This window comes from Chroicocephalus ridibundus, chromosome 2 (assembly GCF_963924245.1).
Source record: "Chroicocephalus ridibundus chromosome 2, bChrRid1.1, whole genome shotgun sequence".
In the NCBI taxonomy this organism is placed as follows: domain Eukaryota; kingdom Metazoa; phylum Chordata; class Aves; order Charadriiformes; family Laridae; genus Chroicocephalus; species Chroicocephalus ridibundus.
In genome coordinates, this window is record NC_086285.1 from 10,291,684 (window position 1) to 10,313,933 (window position 22,250).

Sequence of the window (22,250 nt, forward strand, 5' to 3'; positions counted from 1 at the left end):
ATGAGGCCTGACTTCCTATGGATTTGGTCCCCACAGGAGTTTCAAGACTGACCCTTTTTCTGAAAGTGGGACATGTGTCCTGGCTTTCATTTGTGTTTTCTGGTGTCTGCTGAGGTCCAAGATCATCTTGTAGCACTTTCTTCAGCTGAGAAATTCTTTCCTCTACCCAGCCACCTATTTTGATGAAACTTGGGGAAATTCAGTGTTTTGAAGAACTCCAGGCATCTGTCGGACATGACTGAAATGGGCACTAGAGTTCAAGCTGGTGGGAGGACAGGACATAGACACAGACACAGACACAAACCCAGCAGGTTGCATAAGCCTAGAGTACAGCAAAGAGACTATAAATAAGACTAACCAATTGGTTTTCCTGCTGACAGCAGTGAACTGCCATGGGACATTTAATTCCCTCTGATCACATAAATGACAGACAAGTTGTCACCTGCTGTGTACGACCGGCCAGGCAGAGCGGGGATGATCCCCTCCCCGTGGCAGGGGCCACCGCTCCTAGCAGCCACATCACCTCATCCCACATACGGCTGTGGATGGAAATGCCCCAAGAGAAGTCAGCACGGAGCAGAGGCCATAGACACGGAGGTTGTCCCTGGCATGCTCAGGAAGAGACACCCGAGCTTGGCAGGGTTGGAAAGGGTTTAACATGGGGGATAGGGCAGGTGGAGGGTGCCGATGTCCCTCAGATCCTGCAGCCCCGTGAGGCGTTAGTGAGAGCCTCATGGGCATTAGGGCCTTATGACCGCAGCCAGGGCTATGAGGGACGAATTGCTCCAGTCCCTTCTGTAACACGACGGACAAGCCTTACATTGCCTTCAATATGTATTAATTTTTTTTTAAAAAAAAAGGCGGATCTCGACGGATTTAGCGGCTTTGGTACAGGTTTCAAGTGAACCCCAGCCCGCCGGAGTTGGGCGGGCCTGCGGGGCCGCCCGGCAGCCAGTGCGCGGCAGGGGGCGCTGCTGCCCGAAATGGCGGCGGCGGGGCGGAAGGGGAAGGTGGGCTCTTCCCCAAGATGGCGGCGCCCAAGGGCGGCGTGGCCGGGGGAAAGATGAAGCGGCCGGCGGCCGCCCGCGCTCGCCGCGGCGGGAAGCTGGCCAGGCTGCGGCACTCGGTGCAGGAGTTCGTGCAGGCAGCCGGCGACCAGCCGCCGTTGCTCCTGCTGAAAGACGCGGAGAGGCAGAACCGCAGGAGCCGCCGGGACGCAAGGAAAGAGAAGCGCAGGCTCAAGCGGAGCCGCCGCCGCCGCCTCCAACGCGGCGAGCCGGTGGAGGCTCCCGCCGCCCCGGCCAAGCCGGCCCCTGCTAAGGCGGCTCCGGCCAAGCCGGCTCCGGCCAAGCCGGCTCCGGCCAAGCCGGCTCCGGCCAAGCCGACTCCGGCCAAGCCGACTCCTGCCGCGCGGCTCAGAGCCCCGGCCTCGCCCGCCGCCACCGGGAAGCAGCGGCCGGGGCCGGCCTCGCCAACCCGTTTGGCACCCCCCGCCGCCGTAACCGTCTCGGCGCGGAAGCGGGCCCTACTGGAGGCCAACGAGGAGGAGGAGAAGGAGATCCGGCGCCTGGAGCGGCGGCTGGGGCTGGGCAAGCGCCGCAAGAAGAAGCAGGAGGGGACCGCGTTCGAGAAGGTGCCTCAGAGCTTCCTGCGGGACGGGCTGGGCTATGTGCTGGGCGCCCTGGGCTCCCGGGCCGGCCTCAGCCAGCTCTGCGAGAGCACCGACGAGGAGGAGGCCCCGGGGCCGCGGGAAAAGGGCCGGCCCGCGCCGGCCGAGGACCCGCCGGGGCTGAGGGAGGACGAGGAGGAGGATCCAGAAGACGCTTCAGACTCCTCCGACGGGGATGATGTGGAGGGACAGTGGGAGAGTGACAGCTCGTCCCCCGAGGACGGCGGGGGGTCAGAGGCCAGCGAGCCCCCAGGCGAAGACGAGGAGGAAGAAGAGGAGGAGGAGGTAGGGTGTTCGCATCGGATAACACAAACCTGCTTCTCAAGGGACATGCCACAACCTGGATACGAGCACTACTGCTAAGAGCAAAGAGAGCTTATGTTAAAATTACTGTCTGTTGCAAACTGATGTTTCGCTTTTGGATGATCTAGTGGCTGAGGGAGCTGGGGCTGTTCAGCTTGGAGAAATGAAGGCTGAGGGGAGACCTTATCACTCTCTACAACTACCAAAAAGGAGGTTGTAGAGAGGTGGCATCAGTCTCTTCTCCCAAGTAACAGGCGATAGGACAAGAGGAAACAGCCTCAAGTTACGCCAGGGGAGATTTAGACTGGATATTAGTAAAAATTTTTTCACCAAAAGGGTTATCAAACATTGGAACAGGCTGCCTGGGGAAGTGGTGGAATCTCTGTCCCTGGAGGTATTTAAAAGATGGGTAGACGTGGTGCTGAGAGACACAGCTTAGTGGTGGTTTTGGCCGAGTTGGGTTGATGGTTGGACTAGACGATCTTAAAGGTCCCTTCCAACCTGGACAATTCTATGATCCCTGGAGTTCTGCCTGTGCTAGGTATTGTAGCTTGCATGGCGCAAACTTAAACTGTTAGTATCTCTGCAACTGATAAAGCCTGGATAAAACCAAGACCTAAGATGCCACGTTTTAATAACATTAGCTTAAAGAAAACTTCATGTAAAGGGAAGAGGCTTTTTGCCGCTGTTGAGTTGGTCATAAGCGGTAACTTGTATGCTTCTTTTCTATGTGAAGTTGTTCCTTTGTCATTGGTTATTAGACGGTAAAATATATACTTAACTAAAAGTTTGGTATATTAATCTTAAATAGAAATTAATATTTGTGTTCAAATATTTAAAATGCTAGTCTCATTTGGTATCTTACTTTATTGTTTTCCTGATAAGAGTCATAATCACAGTGCTACGAAGTATGTTCCCCCTCAAGTAAGGAAATCTCAGGAGATACTAGATGACAAGAAAAGAGAAGAATTGGGAAGACTGAAGAAAATGGTGAATGGCCTCATTAATAGGTAATGTAATAAGGAAAGTCGTTAATCTTTCTGGTTCAATGTGACAGTGCTCATCATTCAAAGAAAAGTGGCAAGGATGTGACTTTTTTTCTTCACAAACTGATTTTAAGTTGGCAATCATGTCTGCTATCCTTAATAATAATTGTCTTTGTTGATATAAATTTTTCAAAGTTGGTCATTATAGAAGTTGAAAAATCTAGAAAATAAATTTAAGATTGGGCAGAATTCCCCACAGCAGTTGCCTGCAAGTGCTAGGTATAATTCACTGTCAGTTGGAATATGCCGATAAAAAAACGTCATAGTGGGAGTTATAAACACCTCCAAAACCCCATGATTTTCTTTTTTTTTAAATGAAATACAATTAAATTTCTGCGATACTACAACTGAGGAGGAGCAACACTTCATAGCTTAAAGTACTGAAGAACAGAAAAAGTAATTAATAGTGTCACACATTTTAATTTTGGAGTATTTTTAAAATAAGAAATCTATAGGCATTTTATCTATGTTATCTGTAAAATGCAGACTTCTGTAAAATACAGTATGCAGTTTGCTCAGTCGTTTAGGATTTGATTTAACCTTATATGTTAGAAAAATGTAAGGTATTTTCATACTCAGTTTCTCCAAAGACTGCGATGTGCCATAGTTACAACTGCTAAGAACAAAGTCTGTTTTCTTAATAAGATTGTTCAGCGTGACAGTAAGCACATTGACAGTGCTTTGTAAATACTGCTGCTAATCTGTTTTTAATATGTAAATACTAAAAAAAACCCAATAACCCCAGAATTAAACATATGTTGTATTTTTTTTTTAGTTTAGTAAACACAGTAAAATACAAAACGTCCCCTCCAGTCATCTTCTCAATGTTTCTTCTTAAGCCGAGCTAGTCTCTCTGAAAAGAATAGAGTAAATTGGGTGAACTGAAAATTGTGGAACCATGTAAAGAGAAGAAAAAGTGAACATTGGATATTGTTTCTCAATAGGTTGAGCGAACCGAATTTGCCCTCCATTAGTGGACAGATGGAAGACCTCTACATGGCCAACAGCAGAAAGGACATGAATGAAACTCTGACAGATATTCTCATGAATGCTTGTGTGACTGCAGTTGCCATGCCTTCAAGATTGATGATGGAGCATGTCCTTTTGGTCAGCATTCTTCATCATAATGTAGGAGTGGAGGTAATTCTTGTGCTTGGGACTAATTTTGTTTAATAATATATATTGTAGAGTGTTTTCCTTGGTATTTTGTTTGAATCGCCTTTTAGTTTTTGATTGTATATCACTAAAAACCATCTCTAGTTGAATTTCATCAGTATTTGTAGCTTATTTGCTCAGTGTCCGCAAGTGAAAGGGACCAAGTCTGTTGCTTTATCTGATTAATTTATTTTCTCCATGAGTTACCACTGGTCAGTTATAAAAACCTAATTTTTTTCATCAAAATCTTTCTGCATCCATATAACTGAATTTTTTAAGCTTTGAATTTTCTTCTCTTTAATTACACTAATCCATCACCGTTCTCTTGGCTATATGAGGCTGTTGTTGAACGATGTGTATCCAGATAAGGAAAGCGCTACAGTTACAGAATTCCTTTTACATCAGTGAAAAAAGTCCTTTTTTAAGCCAAATCATGCAAATCATCAGCAGAATTAACTAGGTATATCAATGACTCCAGAATATAAAAAACTTCAAAAAGCATGCCAGATTTTTTGGAGGTTTTTCTTTTGTGTTCTTAAGCCTGATGAATGATTGAGATAAAATATCTCTTGCTTACTGTTAAGAAGAAGCTGAAACTACTGATGTCAACGGGAAGATTTTAGCTAATTTTAGTGAAACGTCTTTCAGGATACTGAGGTGTTTCAGCCCCGTGTTCCCATCAAGTTAAGTTTTCTTTCTGCATCTCAATGCAAAAGATGTATTGATGCAAGTTCTTCAGTTTGTCATGTAGTGACCTGAATGCTGTCTCTGAAAGCATACAAAATATCAGATGGCTGCAATTACAGCAGCTTGCTCCATGCAGCCTTGCCATTAAATTTTTTTTCCTCTTTGCCACTTGAAAGGCAGTTCTCACTGCAAATATAATGTAATATTACACTGCTGTTTTAAGAAGAGAAACATAATCTTTTTAGAAGTTAAAACTTTGCAAAATGCCTAGTAATAGGTTTTAAATATAGATATACTAATAGGTATTAGAAATAGATGATACCCAGACTGTCTTCTGTGCTACTGACTCTCTTACGCAGCATCTTTGAATATAAGTATTTAGGTATACTATGAAGCCTCACTATTTTTTCTGTAAAAGTGTAGAATATGCATTACACAAAAGCGTAATAGTACAGCTGCATTTAAGATTAGTTTGAGCGATGCAGAACTTGGGATTCCAATAACTGTGTTTATACATTTATGCAATATGGTCATTGGATAGTTAAAATCTAAGCTGGTCAAGGCCCATAATACAAGTCAGTACTGCTACTGGAACTTCTGGTTTTCACAGCACCATAGTCATTGCGGGAGGGTGTCTTGTTTAGTACCGCTGAGAAATGGCTAAGACTTAATCCTCACTTCAAAATCAGCCTAAGCTCATGCTCAGCAACTGTGAAAACTTGGTATGTTGGGGGTTGTTTTACAATTTTATTTTTTATCATCCTGTTAAAGGTTTTGTTCCAGAATGCTGAACTGTGTGATGCATTTTCTTTTTGACATGCAGCTTTTACTGGATGAATGACTAGCAGTAACAGCACGCCAGCCTGGCAGCTGGGAAGGTGCTAATATGTGTTCATTAAAATTATGTAAACAAATTCTGATGTGTGTGTACTGTAAGTTCATAACATTTGCTTTTTTTGCACAGACTTTAAAAGGCAACTGTATGGCATATATGAGGTGTAAATAACATATACTTTAAGAAAATGTCACACCACTTAGATATTTGTATATGTAAATGTAGAACATCCGTATTGGTTGAGAAGAGCAACAATATTTCTTTAAAATTAATAGTGGCAGTGCCCCAAAAATGAATGTTTTACAGATGTCTGTAAAATCTACTTATGGTTAACTGCTGGATTTTCCCCCCTCCCCCCTCTTTTAATGGAACTATTGCCAGGTTGGTGCTCACTTTTTGGAAGCCGTGGTGAAGAAATTTGATGAAATCTGTAAAAGTGACGCTGAAGGGAAAGAATGTGAAAATCTGCTTGCCTTGATTGCTCATCTGTATAACTTCCATGTGGTTCATTCCCTGCTGATCTTTGATATTCTGAAACAGCTTGTTAGCGCTTTCACTGAAAAAGAGATTGAGTTGATTTTGTTTCTTCTGAAAAACGTGGGCTTTTCCTTAAGAAAAGATGATGCGTTGGCTTTGAAGGAACTGATTACTGAAGCCCAGAGGAAAGCAAACACAGCAGAGAAGAAATTCCAGGATCAGACTAGGGTATGTGTGTGTTTTAAAGATCTTCTGTTTATTATGAATAGACTTTAATAAGCTCTTGGACACGTGTTCATTTACCAATGTTTTCTGCTACAGTCTGTTTAAATTGTAAGTTACCATTAGCGTTCAGTTGTTGCATTCAGTTATTTGCATTCTTCTTGTCTGTCTTTCTCCATTAGTTCTTAGGACACAGACACCAAACTGCTTGTAATGGGTGAGACTGGGACAGTTTTCTGTCTTATGCAGTGGACAGTGCTTCTGTTTTGTGATACTTTGTACACTTCAAAAAATGGTTGCTGGGGCATGGTGTTTAGCAGATTAAGCTTTGAATTGAAGGTTCAACACGAACATAATAAGAGTTAAAGTAAACATCCTTCTCTGTATTTCCATTCATGTAATCTAAATTTTGGTGTGTATTGCTAGCTGAGCTGCTTATTCTCACAGAATAGTAATTTCAAAGTACTCTCTCTATTAAATAAACGGCACGTAATCTACAGAAATATTTATTTTCCCAATAGGTTCGCTTTATGCTGGAGACTATGTTGGCACTGAGGAATAATGACATGCGTAAGATTCCTGGATATGATCCTGAACCAGTTGAAAGACTCCGCAAATTGCAAAGAACACTGGTGAGAACTTTCTTGACATATGTGGTATAGGTATTCTTAAACCAGAAGTAATTATTTGTATTGTACGTCAGCTTGATGGGCTATAGTATTTTTCAGTTTGTTTAACAGTCTTGAAACTCTTGTGGACAAAAATCACTTCTTAGATCATTATCTCCTGTGTCCAAGTTAAGTCAGCAGACAACCAGCCTTCTGCAGAACAGTTTGCGAAGGGACTTAGCCAAAGACTTTGCCTCAGAGTCCTATGCTTGAAAAAGAGATTGTGGGATGTTTAATGATTGTGCAGAAGAAATGAGTCATTATGACAAGTTCTTTTTTCCGTAGATTTTGGATGCAGACACCTGCTCCTAACTTCAGCAGAATTATTTTGGAAGTCTTAATACTTCTGAATACCTGGATATTTCTCTCTTGGGATTTTTTTGGTGGAGAGGGGACAGTTTGTCCAGAACAACCCAGTGTAAAATGCATGAAAGTAATTGTCTCTCTGGATTGAGAACTAATTCATTTTCACAGGACTTGAATCTGACTTTAGAGTCCATGTATCTCCAACCTGAAAGTCACACTGCTTGTCTACAACACCTAGAGCATTTTATTTTTCAGAAATTTGTAAGTGTAGGATAAGCACATCAGTGATAATAGGCCAGGCAACACTTCTAGACTCTGTTGTTGAAAATTCTTATTTTGTTCAAAGAGTTTAAGCTTTTTGTAGTTTTAATTGTACAAAACTTAAGGCAGTTTGTCATGTCATTTTGTTCGATCGCAAGTATTTGAAAGGAAAATCATGACCAGATTATAAAGGCTGCAACTAATTTTGAATGTCAGCATCAAGTCTGAATTCTAATCAAGTTTTATGATTGGAAGATGGCTACTTTTTAATTTATTATCTCTTTGGTTTTTAAATAAAAAAAAAATCAAGAGCTTCTAAATGCAGATTTAAGCAATTTACTGTATTTGAGAAATTAGAGCATATGGGAAACTTGTAAATTCTTTTCCGGTTGCTGACTGAAATTAAAGATTGGGGGGAAACGTGAGGACTTTTATGGAGAATAAGTTATTTGTTTAAAGTAATTTAAAATAAATAAAGTATTTGATATCTCCCTTTTTGTTGTTTTTTGGTAAAGAAAGCTTCAAATAAAAGATTTTGGGGTTTTTTGTATTTTGTTATTCAAGGTTCGCAGCAGCGGAAAAGAAACTCAACTCCGTGTCTCCCTGGAATCTCTCCTCAGTGCTGATCAGGTTGGTCGCTGGTGGATCGTAGGGTCATCCTGGAGTGGAGCACCAATGATCGATGATACAAACAAGAAGACTCAGCAAAAACTGCATATAGGAAAGGTAAATCCAAGCAGTGCTACTTATAAGTCTAAGTGTGAATTTTTGAATATTCTTCACACAGGTGAATAAGTTCATTTCAGAGCCCACCAAAAAAACCTTCATGGGCTCTTGTAAGACTTAAGATTTTGTACTATAAATTCTGCTCTAACACTTTCCAAAATGTTGTACTCATGCACTTTGTAAGAGCTGTTACTACAAATGTTGTGGTATAGTGTGTTTTTTCTTATCTTATGGAATTGCAGAAGTAACTTGTGTAAGTGGAAGAAGAGTCTTGACCTAAAGCAGGTTTGCTGCTATGAATTCTGACAGGTAGTGTTGTCTGTCTGTGGGTGGCTTCTTTCTAAGCTGATGCTAAAAGTAGTGTGGTGAGATGGTCATGGTGACTTGCATTAGAGAAGCATGTCTTTAAAATAATTGGCACAATTAAAATACATTAAAATATATTTCCCTAGTTGAAAAAGCTCCTAATGATACTTGTGCCTCTGGAGAAAAGCTCAGGACTTTGGATTGATGCTTCATAGTTTACTGGAGATCTTCATTAATGGTCATCTTAAGGGCTGCGCAGAAGTAGCTTTCTTAAAGCAAGCATAAATACATTAGCATTTAATTATTTTTTTCAGGTGAGTTCAAAGATAATGGAGCTTGCTCGTAAGCAGAGAATGAACACTGATATCAGGAGAAGTATTTTCTGTGTCTTGATGACAAGTGAAGACTTTCTGGATGCTTTTGAAAAGCTTCTCGGGTAAGTACAGACTGGCACGGAAGGCAGCCCAGAGCTAAGAATAGCATTAGCTGGATTGGAAAAATAATATTGCTGGTCTGGGCTTAAGAGCATTTAATTGATAATACAATTAAATAAGTGCGTAGCTAGGGATGCACGTAGGGTAAAAGGGTAGGAGAAGGACCAAAATCCTGGTGTAAGGACTAGTAGGGGACAGGCAGAACTGACTGGCAGTCAGAGGAAAGGAGTAGCCTCTGGTATTGTCACTCATGTCTGTAACTGTGATTTACAGCATCTTTTGACTTAAGAAGCCTGTATATTTTTGCACTGAAGATGTGCATCCCAGTCTAGCAGATGGAAGTCTGTTGCAAGCTTGCTCCCTCGCAGAGACAGACTAGAAGCCCCTTCAGAACATCTCTTGGTTTTGTTGCTGGATTTCTGTACAACTGCCACTTCCTTTGCTTCTTGCTGCCTTGTTAAGCAATCTCATAGGTCTCTGTCCATACTTGCATGACCTGGTAGTGTTCTAGCACCTCCGCTTTCCTCTTGCAGGATTTATTAGCTTTGGATTTGCTCCAGGGTCACATTTCATGTTAAGACCAGTTTCCTTACCACTTGGCAAACAGTTCTTCAGAAGAAAATGCCATCAGGGAAAAGCTCAAACTAAGCTTTTCTTTGTGTTTGTCAGAATATTAACTCTAAGTCTATAGTAACTGGGAGGGGAGAGATCACGTCTGAACTTTTCTATTGCAGCCTTGTAATTTAAGGGAATTGTCTTACCAGGATGGCATGCAATTATTTAATTTGCTAACCAAACCAAAACAGACTTTGTAATAAACTCAACTAATATTTGATTAAATGCCACTTCTGCAAAACACAGCTTGGATTTAAGACTGTAATGGAGCCATTCCAATATCTTAATATGGCCTGTTCAATTAAAAGAAATTAGCTGCTGCTGCTGCAGTTCTTGCCAAGACCTGGTAGTTCAATTTGCAAATTGATCCTTGACTCTCATCCATGCTATTTAAATTAGTACACATATCTGTATACAAACAGCCTTGGCAGAAAAACTCTGTCTGCAGATTATCTGGTGTGTGTTGATACTGATTTTTATACAGCGAACTCAGAGAGAGGAATTCTCAAATCTCCCCACATCTGGGAGAGAATAATGGAAAGTACACAGAAGTTTCAGTGAAGGAATTAACTTCAATGTGAACATGCGTTCCAGAGTGTTTGGGAATTTATATTTGTATGTCAGTCTCATGAGCAAGAGCCTGAGGAATACAGAAAGGAATATCTTAACTGCACTTGTTGATTGATCTGCTGCTGGATCTCTGGCAGAGTTGAGGTGCAGTTAAGTGGTAATTTAAACCATTTTAAATACATGCTGCTATAGTTCTGCTTGTCTTTCTCCTTGCATCAAAAGAAAGTAATTAGTTTGAAGCCACAAGAGCTCCCTGAAGTGGCTCAGCTTGTGATTGCAGAAGTGGCAGTGTAAAGGGAGAACTGGGAACATCACTGGAGACAAAGAGAAGAGAGTGAGACTTGATCTGTTTCATCAGCTGAATGGCCGCACCTCCTTCACAAACAACAAACTCACGCATGTCAGGGAATGAATGCTTCTTAAGTTTGATGAAGAGGCAATTTTTAAGCTATTTTGTAGAGGTGAAGAACTTGAAGAATATTTACATCTCAAAAAATAGAAACTTGTAAACATCTTGGATATCCTGTTGTAGTGGGGTGTGTAGTTCAGGGTAGAGAGTATGTGACTATCTACTAAAATCATTGAACTGCCTTTTGAAAGGTGGGTTTGAGTATTGCTATCTTTGGTCTAAAGGCAATGATGGTCTTGGACTTCGGCTGATGATAAATAACATACTTAGAGACAGGCTTCTGCTGGTGAGAAATAATGTACTTCAGAGGTAGTTATCCCGTATACAGGGAGAAATTCTTAAGTGATCGAGACACATGAGTCTGTGGGAGTACTGTCACTCATGAATGATTTAATAGGTGAAGTGGTTGCATATTCTTTACCTAAGATTATCAGGTTTATGAAATCTGTACAGGCTTATGGTGAAACTCAGCAGTGAAAGGCAATCCTGACTTTTAAATCTAGATGTTTAGGAATGATAGGTCTGGAAAGAGAAAATACTGCTAGGTCTGTGAAGAAGTGAAGGTGAGAACAAAGTTGAACGTCAGAGTGCTGATTTACTTGCTTGCAATGATCTGGCAATACGAATATTTCCTAGATAGGCAAGTCATGATAGAAGTGATGGTGAACAAGGAAAAGGAGGGTGTGTCGAATTAGTGATTGCAATGTAACTTCACAAGTCATCTATTAAATGTCTGTCTGGTGGCTGAGACCTGTGTATTTAAAACAAACAAACAAAAACCAGCTTTTGTTGCTCTGTATTAAAATCAGATAGAACTTAGCTGATAAGAGAACAAGCGAATTATATCACAGGCACAGTGCTTATAGTGCTGGTCTCTCTTGGAGAAGCAGACTTCTAAGCTTTCACTGTGCATTAGCAATCAGCCTAGAAATCATCCCAGATTTTCATATTGTAAAACCTTAAATTCTGGGGGGTTTTGGCTGGAAGACAATATTTTTTCTGTTAATCTGGTACGTGTCTGTGGTCAAATGCAATGGCTGATGTCTGGAGGTGTATACAAATGGGGGTATTAGACTCAAGCAATGACAAACTCTACTCTACTGTCTGTAAAGTAAGTTCCAGTGGAGTCAAACTTAGTTAGAAAATACTCTTGAGTTACTAACGCCATATGAAACTTGAGCTTGAAGCAATGAAAAGAATTTTGTTTGACGTTTTTCAGATTATAATACGAAGCATTTTTCATTTTAATTGGTTTTAATGCTGCCAAGCATTTGACAGCCCTGGAAGCTAAATCATATTACTCACAGAACAGGTGCATTGCGAGTTAGTTGCCATTCCCTGCCAAAGTGTCTCAGGCCTCTCTTAGGCTGGTCAGCTGTTCAAGTGGGAAAGCTGTTCAGTCCTCGGCCTTTATGCTGAGGCAGCCAACGTAAGTACTCAGTGGTAATGTTTTTCTTTAGGCTGCTGCTTTTTTTTATTTAAGGTGGTTTGAAATCATTGACTACATCCTCTTAGGCTACTGTCAAACAATAACGAGTTTCAAGTATTGTGTAGCATGGAGTTGACCTAGAGATGAAGAGATTCATATCACCAAGTAGAAAAAATATCTTAAAATATTTTCTTAGTCCTAGTAAGTACCACAGAAGTGAAGGGCCCTGGAAATGGTTCTCTCGATAGGTTTATACTGTTCCAAAGGCTGGTTTTGCTTCTATGACCATTGGTACAAGTGTGAGATAACCGCAACAGAGTCAGTCCTACAAGAACAGCGTTCTTGTTTTATTATTTAAGCATTGTATTGGTACACCGTGCAGCAGCGCTTGCTGCAGTACTACTGCTGCGTTCAAAGGCACAAGACTGCATGATGACAGTGCCCTCTCCTCTGTTTTTCTTCCTGGAGAGCTATAAACATGGAGTGGGCCATCTTTCCTTCCACAGGGGGTAATTATACTTGTATCACTGCACTTCTGCCTGTTAATGGTCTTACTTTTGCAGCCACTCCTTTAACGCTAATAATACTGCAGTATTTCCATCTTGCCATACTGGGATACTGATTTAGCCTGCTGTCTTAAGGGTTTGACTCCATTCAGCGTTTTAAAGACTTTGTAAGAACTTTCTGACAAGTAAAATTTAATGTGATGTTTGGAGGGTATTTTTTTAAGTATTACTCTCTGATGCTGACTGTAGCTCTTACTTTGTGGCAGTAATTTTTTTCCTTACTAAATGGTTCTCGTTCTCTTGCTAAATTTTAGGCTTGGACTGAAAGATAAGCAGGAGAGAGAAATTGTTCATGTTATCCTTTACTGCTGCTTACAGGAGAAGACATATAACCCCTTCTATGCATTTTTGGCTGGCAAGTTTTGTGAATGTGACAGACGATTTCAGGTGAAGAAAAATCTGTTTCTACTTTGTCATTATCGTGGTTTGGAAAACAGTTATTAAATACCTGAAAATTAATGCATACCTGGTAGGATCTTGGTTTGGAGGAAAAATTCTGCCATTATAGCTATGCATTTGGTAAGGCGTACTCATGGTCAGATCTGAGTAGGAAATAAAATAACTACTGCAGAAGCTTTGCTTTTCTCTGTTTTACACATTTTAAAAGAATTGAACAGTCTAATCAAGCATCTGTGTTAATTAACAGAGGGGTCATAAAGAATAGAAGGTCAAAAGGTTTTGTTATGTTGTTACTTATTTAAACAGTCACTTGATTTGTAGGAATTTTTTTTCCGTTGACACCTAGGTGACATTTCAGTTTAGTATTTGGGACAAAATCAAAGACTTAGAAAACCTGTCAGCTGCTGCTGTCTCCAACTTGGTTTCACTGTTGGCTCACTTATTAAGGACAAAATCGTTGCCGCTTTCAGTTCTCAAGGTTGGTGTGTTTTCTTTTCAAAATATGTCTGTGTTTTCCTTATGTTTGCTAGTCCTGTGGAAACTGTATTTTCTCTGTTACCCAGCTGGTACTTCAGCTATTCATGGTCATAAGCTAAGGCAAAACATTTTATAAAATTACTATATTAATCCAATTGATCGCAGTACTGCTATAATTTGGGGAAAAGGGAACCTGTGGTGACCCAAGCATACAGAAAGTCTATAGCTCTATATCTAGAGCAATGGTAAGATTATTTTCTTTAGAGTATCCAGAGTTGGAACTGAGGCCCCTTCATTAACAGGCTTTGTCGGTGGATTTTGTGCTACGCTTTTTAGCTGTGCCAAACTTAAGACTCGGTATATATGGGAGGTCAGTTGGTGTGCTCAAAGCTGTTCATTTAGAAGAGAATTCAGCTGTTTGAAATGCTTGAATTAATCTGATTCTCCCTCTCTCCCTACTAGGTAATCGAATTTAGCGAACTAGATAAACCCAAAGTCCGCTTCTTGCGACAAGTATTAAGCATGCTGTTAATCAAAACAGATCCTGAAGAACTTTGTGACATTTTTGTGAGGTAAGTGATCAGAGAGATCTCCAGGGAACCCTTGGTGAGTAGTAATTAAGATAAGAAATTTGCTTATTTTGTTTGGAATTATACAGTGCCTCTCCCAAAGATCAGCCATCCAAACCTTAAAAAGTAAGCTCTCCTGGGTGAGTGGGGGGGGAAGCGTATCACTTGTGTGTTAGTGCAGGCTGTGATATAGATACAACTCAGAAGTGTTATACAAAATAAGGCTTCCAGGTACTCAATGTATCGCTTCGGTCATAGGATTTTCATGGGCAGAGCTCTGTCATTAACTTGCTTTCCTTATTGCTTTACCAGCTGTGTGCAGTGGGATTCACTCTCCCAGCAGTCTTTGCTAGAAGGTATCTTTAGTGTAAGAAGGAGAAATAAAGAAATACAAATGAGGGAAAGGTTTGGAGGATTTATTTTTTTTTAAATTAACATTGTCTGGAAAAATCTTATTTTTGTGTATGGCCAGGTTTGCTGCAAAATCTCCATCCTTGGAGATGCTTAGGGCTCTGAGCAGCCGGACCACACCTGGATGTTGGTCCAGCTTTAAACAGGGAATCAGACAAGATGACCTGCCGACATCCTTTCCGACTTAAGTTATTCCGCTATTCCATGATTTTGTGGTATTAAACTTGCAATGTTGCATAAAGCTAGAAAAAAATTAGGTAACAATGTTTCAACTGTTAGGCTGCAACACAAGGAAGCTCAAACATGGTGTTTGCCTCATTTTTTGCTGTAATGTAATCATTTGCATGAACTCTAAGGCTTGAATATTCCATTTTATTGTTGTGGAACAACTGTATGTTGAGTGTGTTTGGGCTGTTTGCCAAACCAACGTAGGCTTGCTGGTAATTTGAAATCCTCTTCAGGAAGGCTCCTTTTATAAATTGGATTTTTTTCTATGTCTCTGTTTGAAGAAGATAAAGAAAATAATTAAACTTCTGAAACAATAGAAGACTAAATACTATTTTTGATCTGTATCTTTACAGGGTATCTGACAACCCCAAACTGGGCATGCTACGGGAAAGCTTGAAACTCTTCCTTACTCACTTCTTACTGAAAAATGCACAAGCTCAAAAAAATCCTGAAGAAGTTAGCTTATTAAAAGAAAGAGTTGAACTAGCAAACAAGGCTTTGCAAGCAAAAGAACCCAAATTGAAGCTATAGTTCTGTTTTTCTAATAAAACATTTAGAAAAACTGAGTCTGTATGAAGATGCAAAGCTTTGTTAGTCTTTCAAACCCAAATAATTGAGAATGAGGAGAGCCGTGTTATTCTAAAGGATCTGTTTTTTGACGTAAAGTTACTTTGCCCTATGCACTAGTTACAGGTTTAATTGAAGGTGATACACGGCCTTTTTGAAGAAAGGGAAAATGTATTCTTTTGTCACGTCCCTTTTTAGCATGAGTGCTTCATGTTGCTGGGTAGTGTCTGGAGAAGAGCATGAGTTTCTCTTGTATGATACTCCCAGTCAGCAGTAGCGTTCTGTGTTGCATATTCTAACCTTTCATTTAAAACAATAGCATAATACTGACCACTGTTAAAGAAGCAGCCTTAGCCAGAGGCTTTTGGTAACTAATTGTTGTATTTGCCTGAAGAAACAGGCCACTAGATGGCATGAGTACGGGTGAGTCAGTTTTGGAAGAAAACAACTTTTTTCTTAAAGTGTTGAAGTTACCTTCTAATTCTGTGAATTGTTTACCTGACTGTCGGTCAGGAAAAGATCTTCAGTTGGATGCAAAGCTGTAGTAAAACGACTTGAAGATCTGACTTTGCCCAATTATATTGGGCTTAGAGATAACAGCATAGTTTTATTGCTCTTTTAGCCTGATTTTCGTGACTTTAAAATTGGAGTTGCCTAATCACTTGTGTTAATCAGATTTTTCTAGGCATAAAGAATATCAGTATGAGTCTTTCAGTAGGAGAATACCTTCCTTAAGAATTTGCTCGCATTTTCTGTTCAGATGTTTTAAAAAAAAAAAAAAAATCGTGTACATTTCTTTCGGTAACACTCAGTGTTAATGGTTTGTTTCTTTTGTCACCTCACCACTACACATTAAACTGAGATTTTTCTAAAGGCTTTGCTGTTTGTATTAGCTTTACTCTAGCTGACTTGCCAGGAAGGGAATGACCTTAAAGTGGGGGAAGAGGATGAAGCACTTTATTGTCTGCAGTATACATCGGCATAATCTACCTGTGCTGGAGCTGCCAGCCCTATTTCTGTAACTGGGCTTGCCCTCGGGTGTTCAATAGTCCACTCACTTATGGTGCCTCCTCATTGCGTTTGATAACAATTGATCTGTTCAGCTGCTTTGGATCTGTCCCTGTTGGGAAAATTTGTTTCCCATAGGCGTCCTCCAGAAAATTTTCAGTTCTGCAGCAAGAAAGATGGACAACGATTTTTAAAATTCTTTTTATTTTTTTAATCAAAGAGTTGAATGTAGAGTACTCTGCTTGCTCAGTTGTATGAGCAATGTTTTCAGGCGGAGGAGCGCTTCCCCCAGCAGCCAGGGAGCTGTTTTTCTCACCTCTCCTCTTTTGGAGAGGGCAAGTTGTAGGGAACAGGGTGTGCTGGGACCAGAGAGACCCAGTATTAAAATCCCAGGTTACACGAGCATGGTAACAACTAACACCGAAGAGATTACTATCCAAAGAACAAAGCAAGATGCTTTCTTCAGCCTGTTTCATATTGTTGGCAGCTTTTAAGCATACAAAACTGGCCGTTTCCCCTCAGTTGTATCTTACTTGCCATAGGCAGAAGAGGAAAAAAATTTAGCTAAAATATTTCTAAAATTCATACCCATTAAAAAAAGTATGGGCAGCAGAAGAACTGACACTATTTTGATGGATACAAAAGTCACCACTTCAGAGACTGCATGCGAACGGCTCCCTTGCAAACAACAGTGCCGAACCTCCTGTTTTAGTTTTGGAGGCTGGACTCGGGAGAAAATCTGTGCAAGCCCCTAGAAACTGGCTGCTGTGGAATGCACGGGACCTCGGTGAGTAAAAATTGCTCCCCCTAGACTGCAGCAGCCACCTAATTAATTACCTTTTTTTGCAGGAGTTTAGGTAGACCCAGCATTTCAACGTGTTTGTGGTTTAATAATACATAAATGGAAACACATTGCTGTAGCTGGGAGATGGAGGCAACTTTACTCCTCGAGATAAATCCTGAAACATCTTCCTTAAATTAAATGGGACAGGCTGCCGGTTCCTTGGTCGAGCACTTTCCTGGGTGACCAGAACTGACCACGCTTTGCTGCCCGGGGAAAGACCCATAGTGTTTTATGGGTCTGAATCCATTCACTTGCTGCAGCTGCCTGAGGCGGTGTGATGCAGGTGTTGCTATGCAATTAGAGGAGATGGTTTTAACCTTATACTCTAAAATTACAATTGCGCTTTTTTTTTTTTAAACAGAGACTTGCATTAGCTATTTTTTTATCCCAAACAGCTACTAGGTTTTGTTCAAACTTACAGTTACATTATTATGCTTTGTTGCTGAAGAAAACAGATTTTACCTGCCTGCAGCTTTTCCATTTGTCACGTTTATATATAAACATAAATTTTTTTGAAAACCTGAATTTTCCAGGAAAGCGGCCAAAATATGCTGCCAGTCCACAGTGCCATAGTCATGGTACAAGGACAGTTGCTGCAGGTGATTCTGCGTAAGTCCTGTCCTTTCGCTGTGATTCTGTGAAGGAATAACTGCCAAACAGAAATTTGAAAATTCTAAGATAAATTTGAATTCCTGAGTCTTGGATTTTGCCACGTTTAACAATTTATTTTTTTTCCGTGGTTTCACTGACCAAACTGCCGGAGCTTGACGGAGGCGGAAGACCTGTCAGAGCATGCTGTTACTGTACGTACGCATCTGCAAGCTCTCGCTTCTGCGGTCCAGTCGCATCCCAAGGATACAAGGCACACGTGAAAAGGAAAGCTGAGATTATTTTATTTTTTCATGTATTTATATTAAAATATAAATTGCATTTTTATATCATGTATTGTATAGATACTATATATAAATGTATGTGTACATTTATAAAATATATATAATATATAAAAAATATATTTTTTTAATATGTATCTTGTATTTTTAACCCTGGACAAAAAACTTGCCACCAGTGTAGCCCTGCCAAAGCGTCTCCTCCTTATAGCAGCGCTGTTGGTGCTGTGCGGTCTCTCTGTAGCAGCAGCAACTCCAAGTGCCGCAAAGCTGCCCACGAAGCACCGTCTGCCGGCAGAGGCTGCCGGGGAAGTTACGCTGGGCTTGGACACGTTTTGCTTTGCCTGCCGTGGAATAAATGTTCAATACCACACACACGACAGCCGGTGTGTTGCGATTTCTTCCTATTGAGCATTAATCTGTTAGCCAACATCAAACCACCATGAGAAACATTCCCTGATCATTCCAATGAGAGAGATGCCACTTAAAATGTTCCAGAATTCTTCCATGAAGGAGATTTGGGGGAGTTACTACTTCATGAGCAGAAACGGGCTCTGAATTGGTAAAGACACACTACACCAGAGAAGCAAGAGCTTGCAGCGCTCATCCTTACGCCTGACAAGCCCGTGGAAAATATAGTATGATTTGCTTTAGATGCACCTAACTAAAAGCTGGATGTTTGATTTTATTTTTTTTTAGCTATATAGCAGAAGATTTCAATTCCCCCTTTAAACAGCACTATCCTCTTATAGCTATTATCACGGGTTTCAATTTTTGTTTTCTTTTAACCTGGACAGTGATGTTTTAAACTTTCTCTGTTTTCTGTATCAAAATTAACAGGGCAGCAAAGTCTGGTTTTTAGCTTTGGCCGGAGTGTTATGCTGATAAATCATACACGAGTCCTTTTGGCAGGGTTTTAGCACCGCACCTGAATGGGCCAAGTATCTGCAGGGCTTTTTTTTTTTTAACTTGACGTTTTTCCATTGTCCTGCACGCTGGGGATGAGGAGTTGATATCAGCGGCGCTCGGAAAAGCGCAGATGCAAGCGGGTCTGCCCTCCCTGGCGCTGGCGAAGGTGTGCAACCCAATACCGTGCTTAAAGCACATCTGGGATCGTTTCATTCGCATTGTTCTTATGGGTGAACTTTGCACGTGAAAACTTCCAGCCCGGGAGCAGCGCGGTGCTAAATGTGCGTGACAGTGCTTTCAGCTTAATAAATACACGAGTGGCAGCTCTAATACTCACGTTTTTTGGTGCGTTGAGTGCAATAGCAGCTTAGTGCCCGGCTATATCCCGTGTGTGCGAGAACCAATACGTGATTTTTTTTTTTTTTCCTGCAGTAGGTGAAGCACTTTTGTTTTCAGGAGACAATTTGATTCGTAGGGTCGCTTTTCCAAGGGCGGGGTGTAAGTTTTACCCTAGACTTTTTGGGCTGGATGGATTTCAGGAAATTGGAGGGAGAGATATGACTCTTTTACCATATGCCACTTTTTGTGATTTCATCTCCTGGAGGAACTTTCCTTCGCCCTCCAGTAAAGCTTAGTTTACCGTGAGGCCCGCAGGCACGGACATCACAGCTGCCCGTATAAACCAGCCCTGCTGTCCTCAAATTCTGGTGCAACCTGCAGCCTTGCTTTAAAACTAATTCCAGTAGCCTTCCGCTAATTTAAATGCATGCACAATTCGGAATCGGATATCACGTGGTTTCCCTAATAAAGCTTTAAGGAAATGAAATGAGCATCTGTCAAGAATAAGCTTAGGGAGAGCCAGCTGGCACCAAAAATTCCTTAAAACTGGTGTCCTAGGACAATACGGTTCAGGCACCAAAACGAGCTCACTTTGTGCAAACGGAGAGCTTTAAAGTGAATACGTTAAAAAATGACGTAGCTAGAATGAAATAGAGTACAACTTACAAATAGAGACCTTTTTTGAATGGTTCCTTTAAAGCCTTTTGTCAGTAACAGTGAAATGGTTGTTTCATTTTCGTAAGTGAAAGATTTCCAAGCATGACACATTTTTCATTAAAAATTCCATTATGGACCTTTTTACCGTTCAGTCGGTAAGCGGACCCTCAAATCTCTCTTGGGCATGCAGGCACACACGGCCCTGGCGCGAAATAACAGGGAATATTGTTAGGAGGCAACGAAGCCCACAGCGGGAACCACCTTCAGTTACAGTCTGGGGATGGAGCAACACATTTTTCCAGTATAGAGACAATAAGCTGAGATATGCTCGGTGTCACCTTGGGGAACAATAAGTCATCTTGATTGGATTTTCTGGGCTTGCATCTTATTCACAAAACCATCTCTCCTCCTCAGCCAAAGCTATAGATTCTGGATGGAGGGGTTTTTTTTTTCCTTACTCTGTAGTTCAGTTCACCCTTAAAACTTAACTAGGTGGTGTTTACTTTCCAAATTTCCCTAACTAAATGGTTTGAAAATAAGTCTGTTGGTCTCTTGAAGGTTTTTGTTCTGCAGGTGCTGTCTGGCAGAGACTAGGAAGCAGTGCAGAAAGGCAGGCACAGCAATTGCGAATCGTCAGCGTTTCCTACGATGATAAAGGCTGTCGAGGGAGGCTCCGGGGAGCTCTTCACCAGCGCTTCAGAGCTCGAGCAGCAGGCAGTAGGTAGGCTGGAAAGCTGCTGTGGGTTTTGAATCGGTTGGGTTTTCTCATCTGTGGTCTGAAAGCCACGTGAGAATCGGATCTGGAGGGACACTAGACCCATCGGTGTTTTTCGGGCTGCCCTTCTTTTGTGAAACGTTACACCAACCTTGTGAGTTTAAAGGGGCCTTCAGGCTGCTGAGGGCTGGAGGAGCAAATCTTTATTCCCAGACAGGGTTTTGACACCCTCATGGATGGTGAGTAAAACTTTCCCTGAAATGGCCTCCTCCAGGGAGGGGCCAGGGCTACGCAGGGCTGGCGCGGAGCTGTCAGAGGCACAGGATTAACAGGTTTTGCAGAAGAACACGTTAAACTTTTTCAACGTTATCCCATATTCCTCTGCTGCTAAAATCGACCCTCAAATCCAACCTCTGGATGTATTTATCAGTCCTAAAGATGAAAGTCTGGAAGAATAAAGGAGTGGGGGTTTCAGGTATCTTGCCATCCTTAGCTGATGAAAGAGCTTTCTTCTTCCCATCCCCAAAGCAAAGAGCACCCATGAGGAACCGTACTAATGAGAGAGGTGTCCTCTCTGGGCACCTCCAGAGTTACCAGAAGAGATCTTTTTCATGGTGCATGGTGGAGGCTGCTGGGAGCTCCTTCTCTCCATGAGTGATCCAACTTTAGACACCTAAGTTGGCCTTCCCATCTCAACGTGACGCTGTGATCCCTGCGGGTGAAGAGGTCACACACTCCCCCCCTTGCTGTCCTACAGCCAGGGAACCAGCACGCTGGTTTCGCTCATTTACCCGGGAAATCTGCGGGAGAGGCGCGAGCTGAACTCACAGCCCAACCCAGCCACCCGTTTCAGTGGCACAGACAGGATCTCCCCCCTCTGCTAAAACCTCCTTCATGAGCTTTGCATCACCTAAAACCTGCGTTACACTGAACAGCATCTGATGGCGGGCTGAAGAGTGAAAATGTGCATAAAATTTATAACTTTTATATACTTACACAACTTGTTATTCCAGCTCCTCTGTAGCCATTAACACTGGCCATGATCACTTCATCGGAGGTTTCTAAGACACACGAAAAGGCAAAAAGGGTGGGAAGACCAGCTGTTTCATGAGGTGAAGGACGAAGAAAGGTGAAGTAACCTGCACACGTTGTCAAAGCAAATTACCTTCAGAACGGAGCCAAGTGCCATGATGCTCTGGGCAGGACCACGGAGGCAGCAGATCACTGTCTCGCATCACCTGAACCTGCTTCTCCCGGTACCCTCAGCTCACCCTCTCAAGACTGTGTGAAATGCTCATATATAGCTTAAAAATCCTCAGCCCACAGTCAGTCAGGCCCTTCGGAGAAGTTGGGGGGCTAAGAGTGTGGGAGGGAGCGATGAAGGTAGTCAAGAAGATCCCTGAAGGAGGGTGAGAGCCACAGCAGGAGCTGGGAGGGGAGAAGGAGGCAGCAGAGACAGCAGGAACCACTGGCTGACGCTGCTGAAGTGTCATCTTAATTATCCCTGGCAAAAGAACAGTGATTAACATCAATGACTGTGGACAACCTTTATGTAA

General features: G+C 41.8%; 1 protein-coding gene across 1 annotated transcript; it reads left to right on the forward strand.

The window, feature by feature from the left end:
• The first annotated feature begins 973 nt into the window (after positions 1–973).
• NOM1 (nucleolar protein with MIF4G domain 1) lies at positions 974–18,067 on the forward strand. The gene is made up of 11 exons (XM_063324419.1): positions 974–1,954; positions 2,858–2,982; positions 3,963–4,158; positions 6,077–6,400; positions 6,916–7,026; positions 8,194–8,355; positions 8,976–9,097; positions 12,939–13,071; positions 13,430–13,561; positions 14,023–14,132; positions 15,122–18,067. Exons 1-11 carry the CDS (start codon positions 1,028–1,030, stop codon positions 15,297–15,299), a joined length of 2,520 nt encoding a protein of 839 aa, XP_063180489.1. The 5' UTR covers positions 974–1,027; the 3' UTR covers positions 15,300–18,067.
• Positions 18,068–22,250: the final 4,183 nt, after the last annotated feature.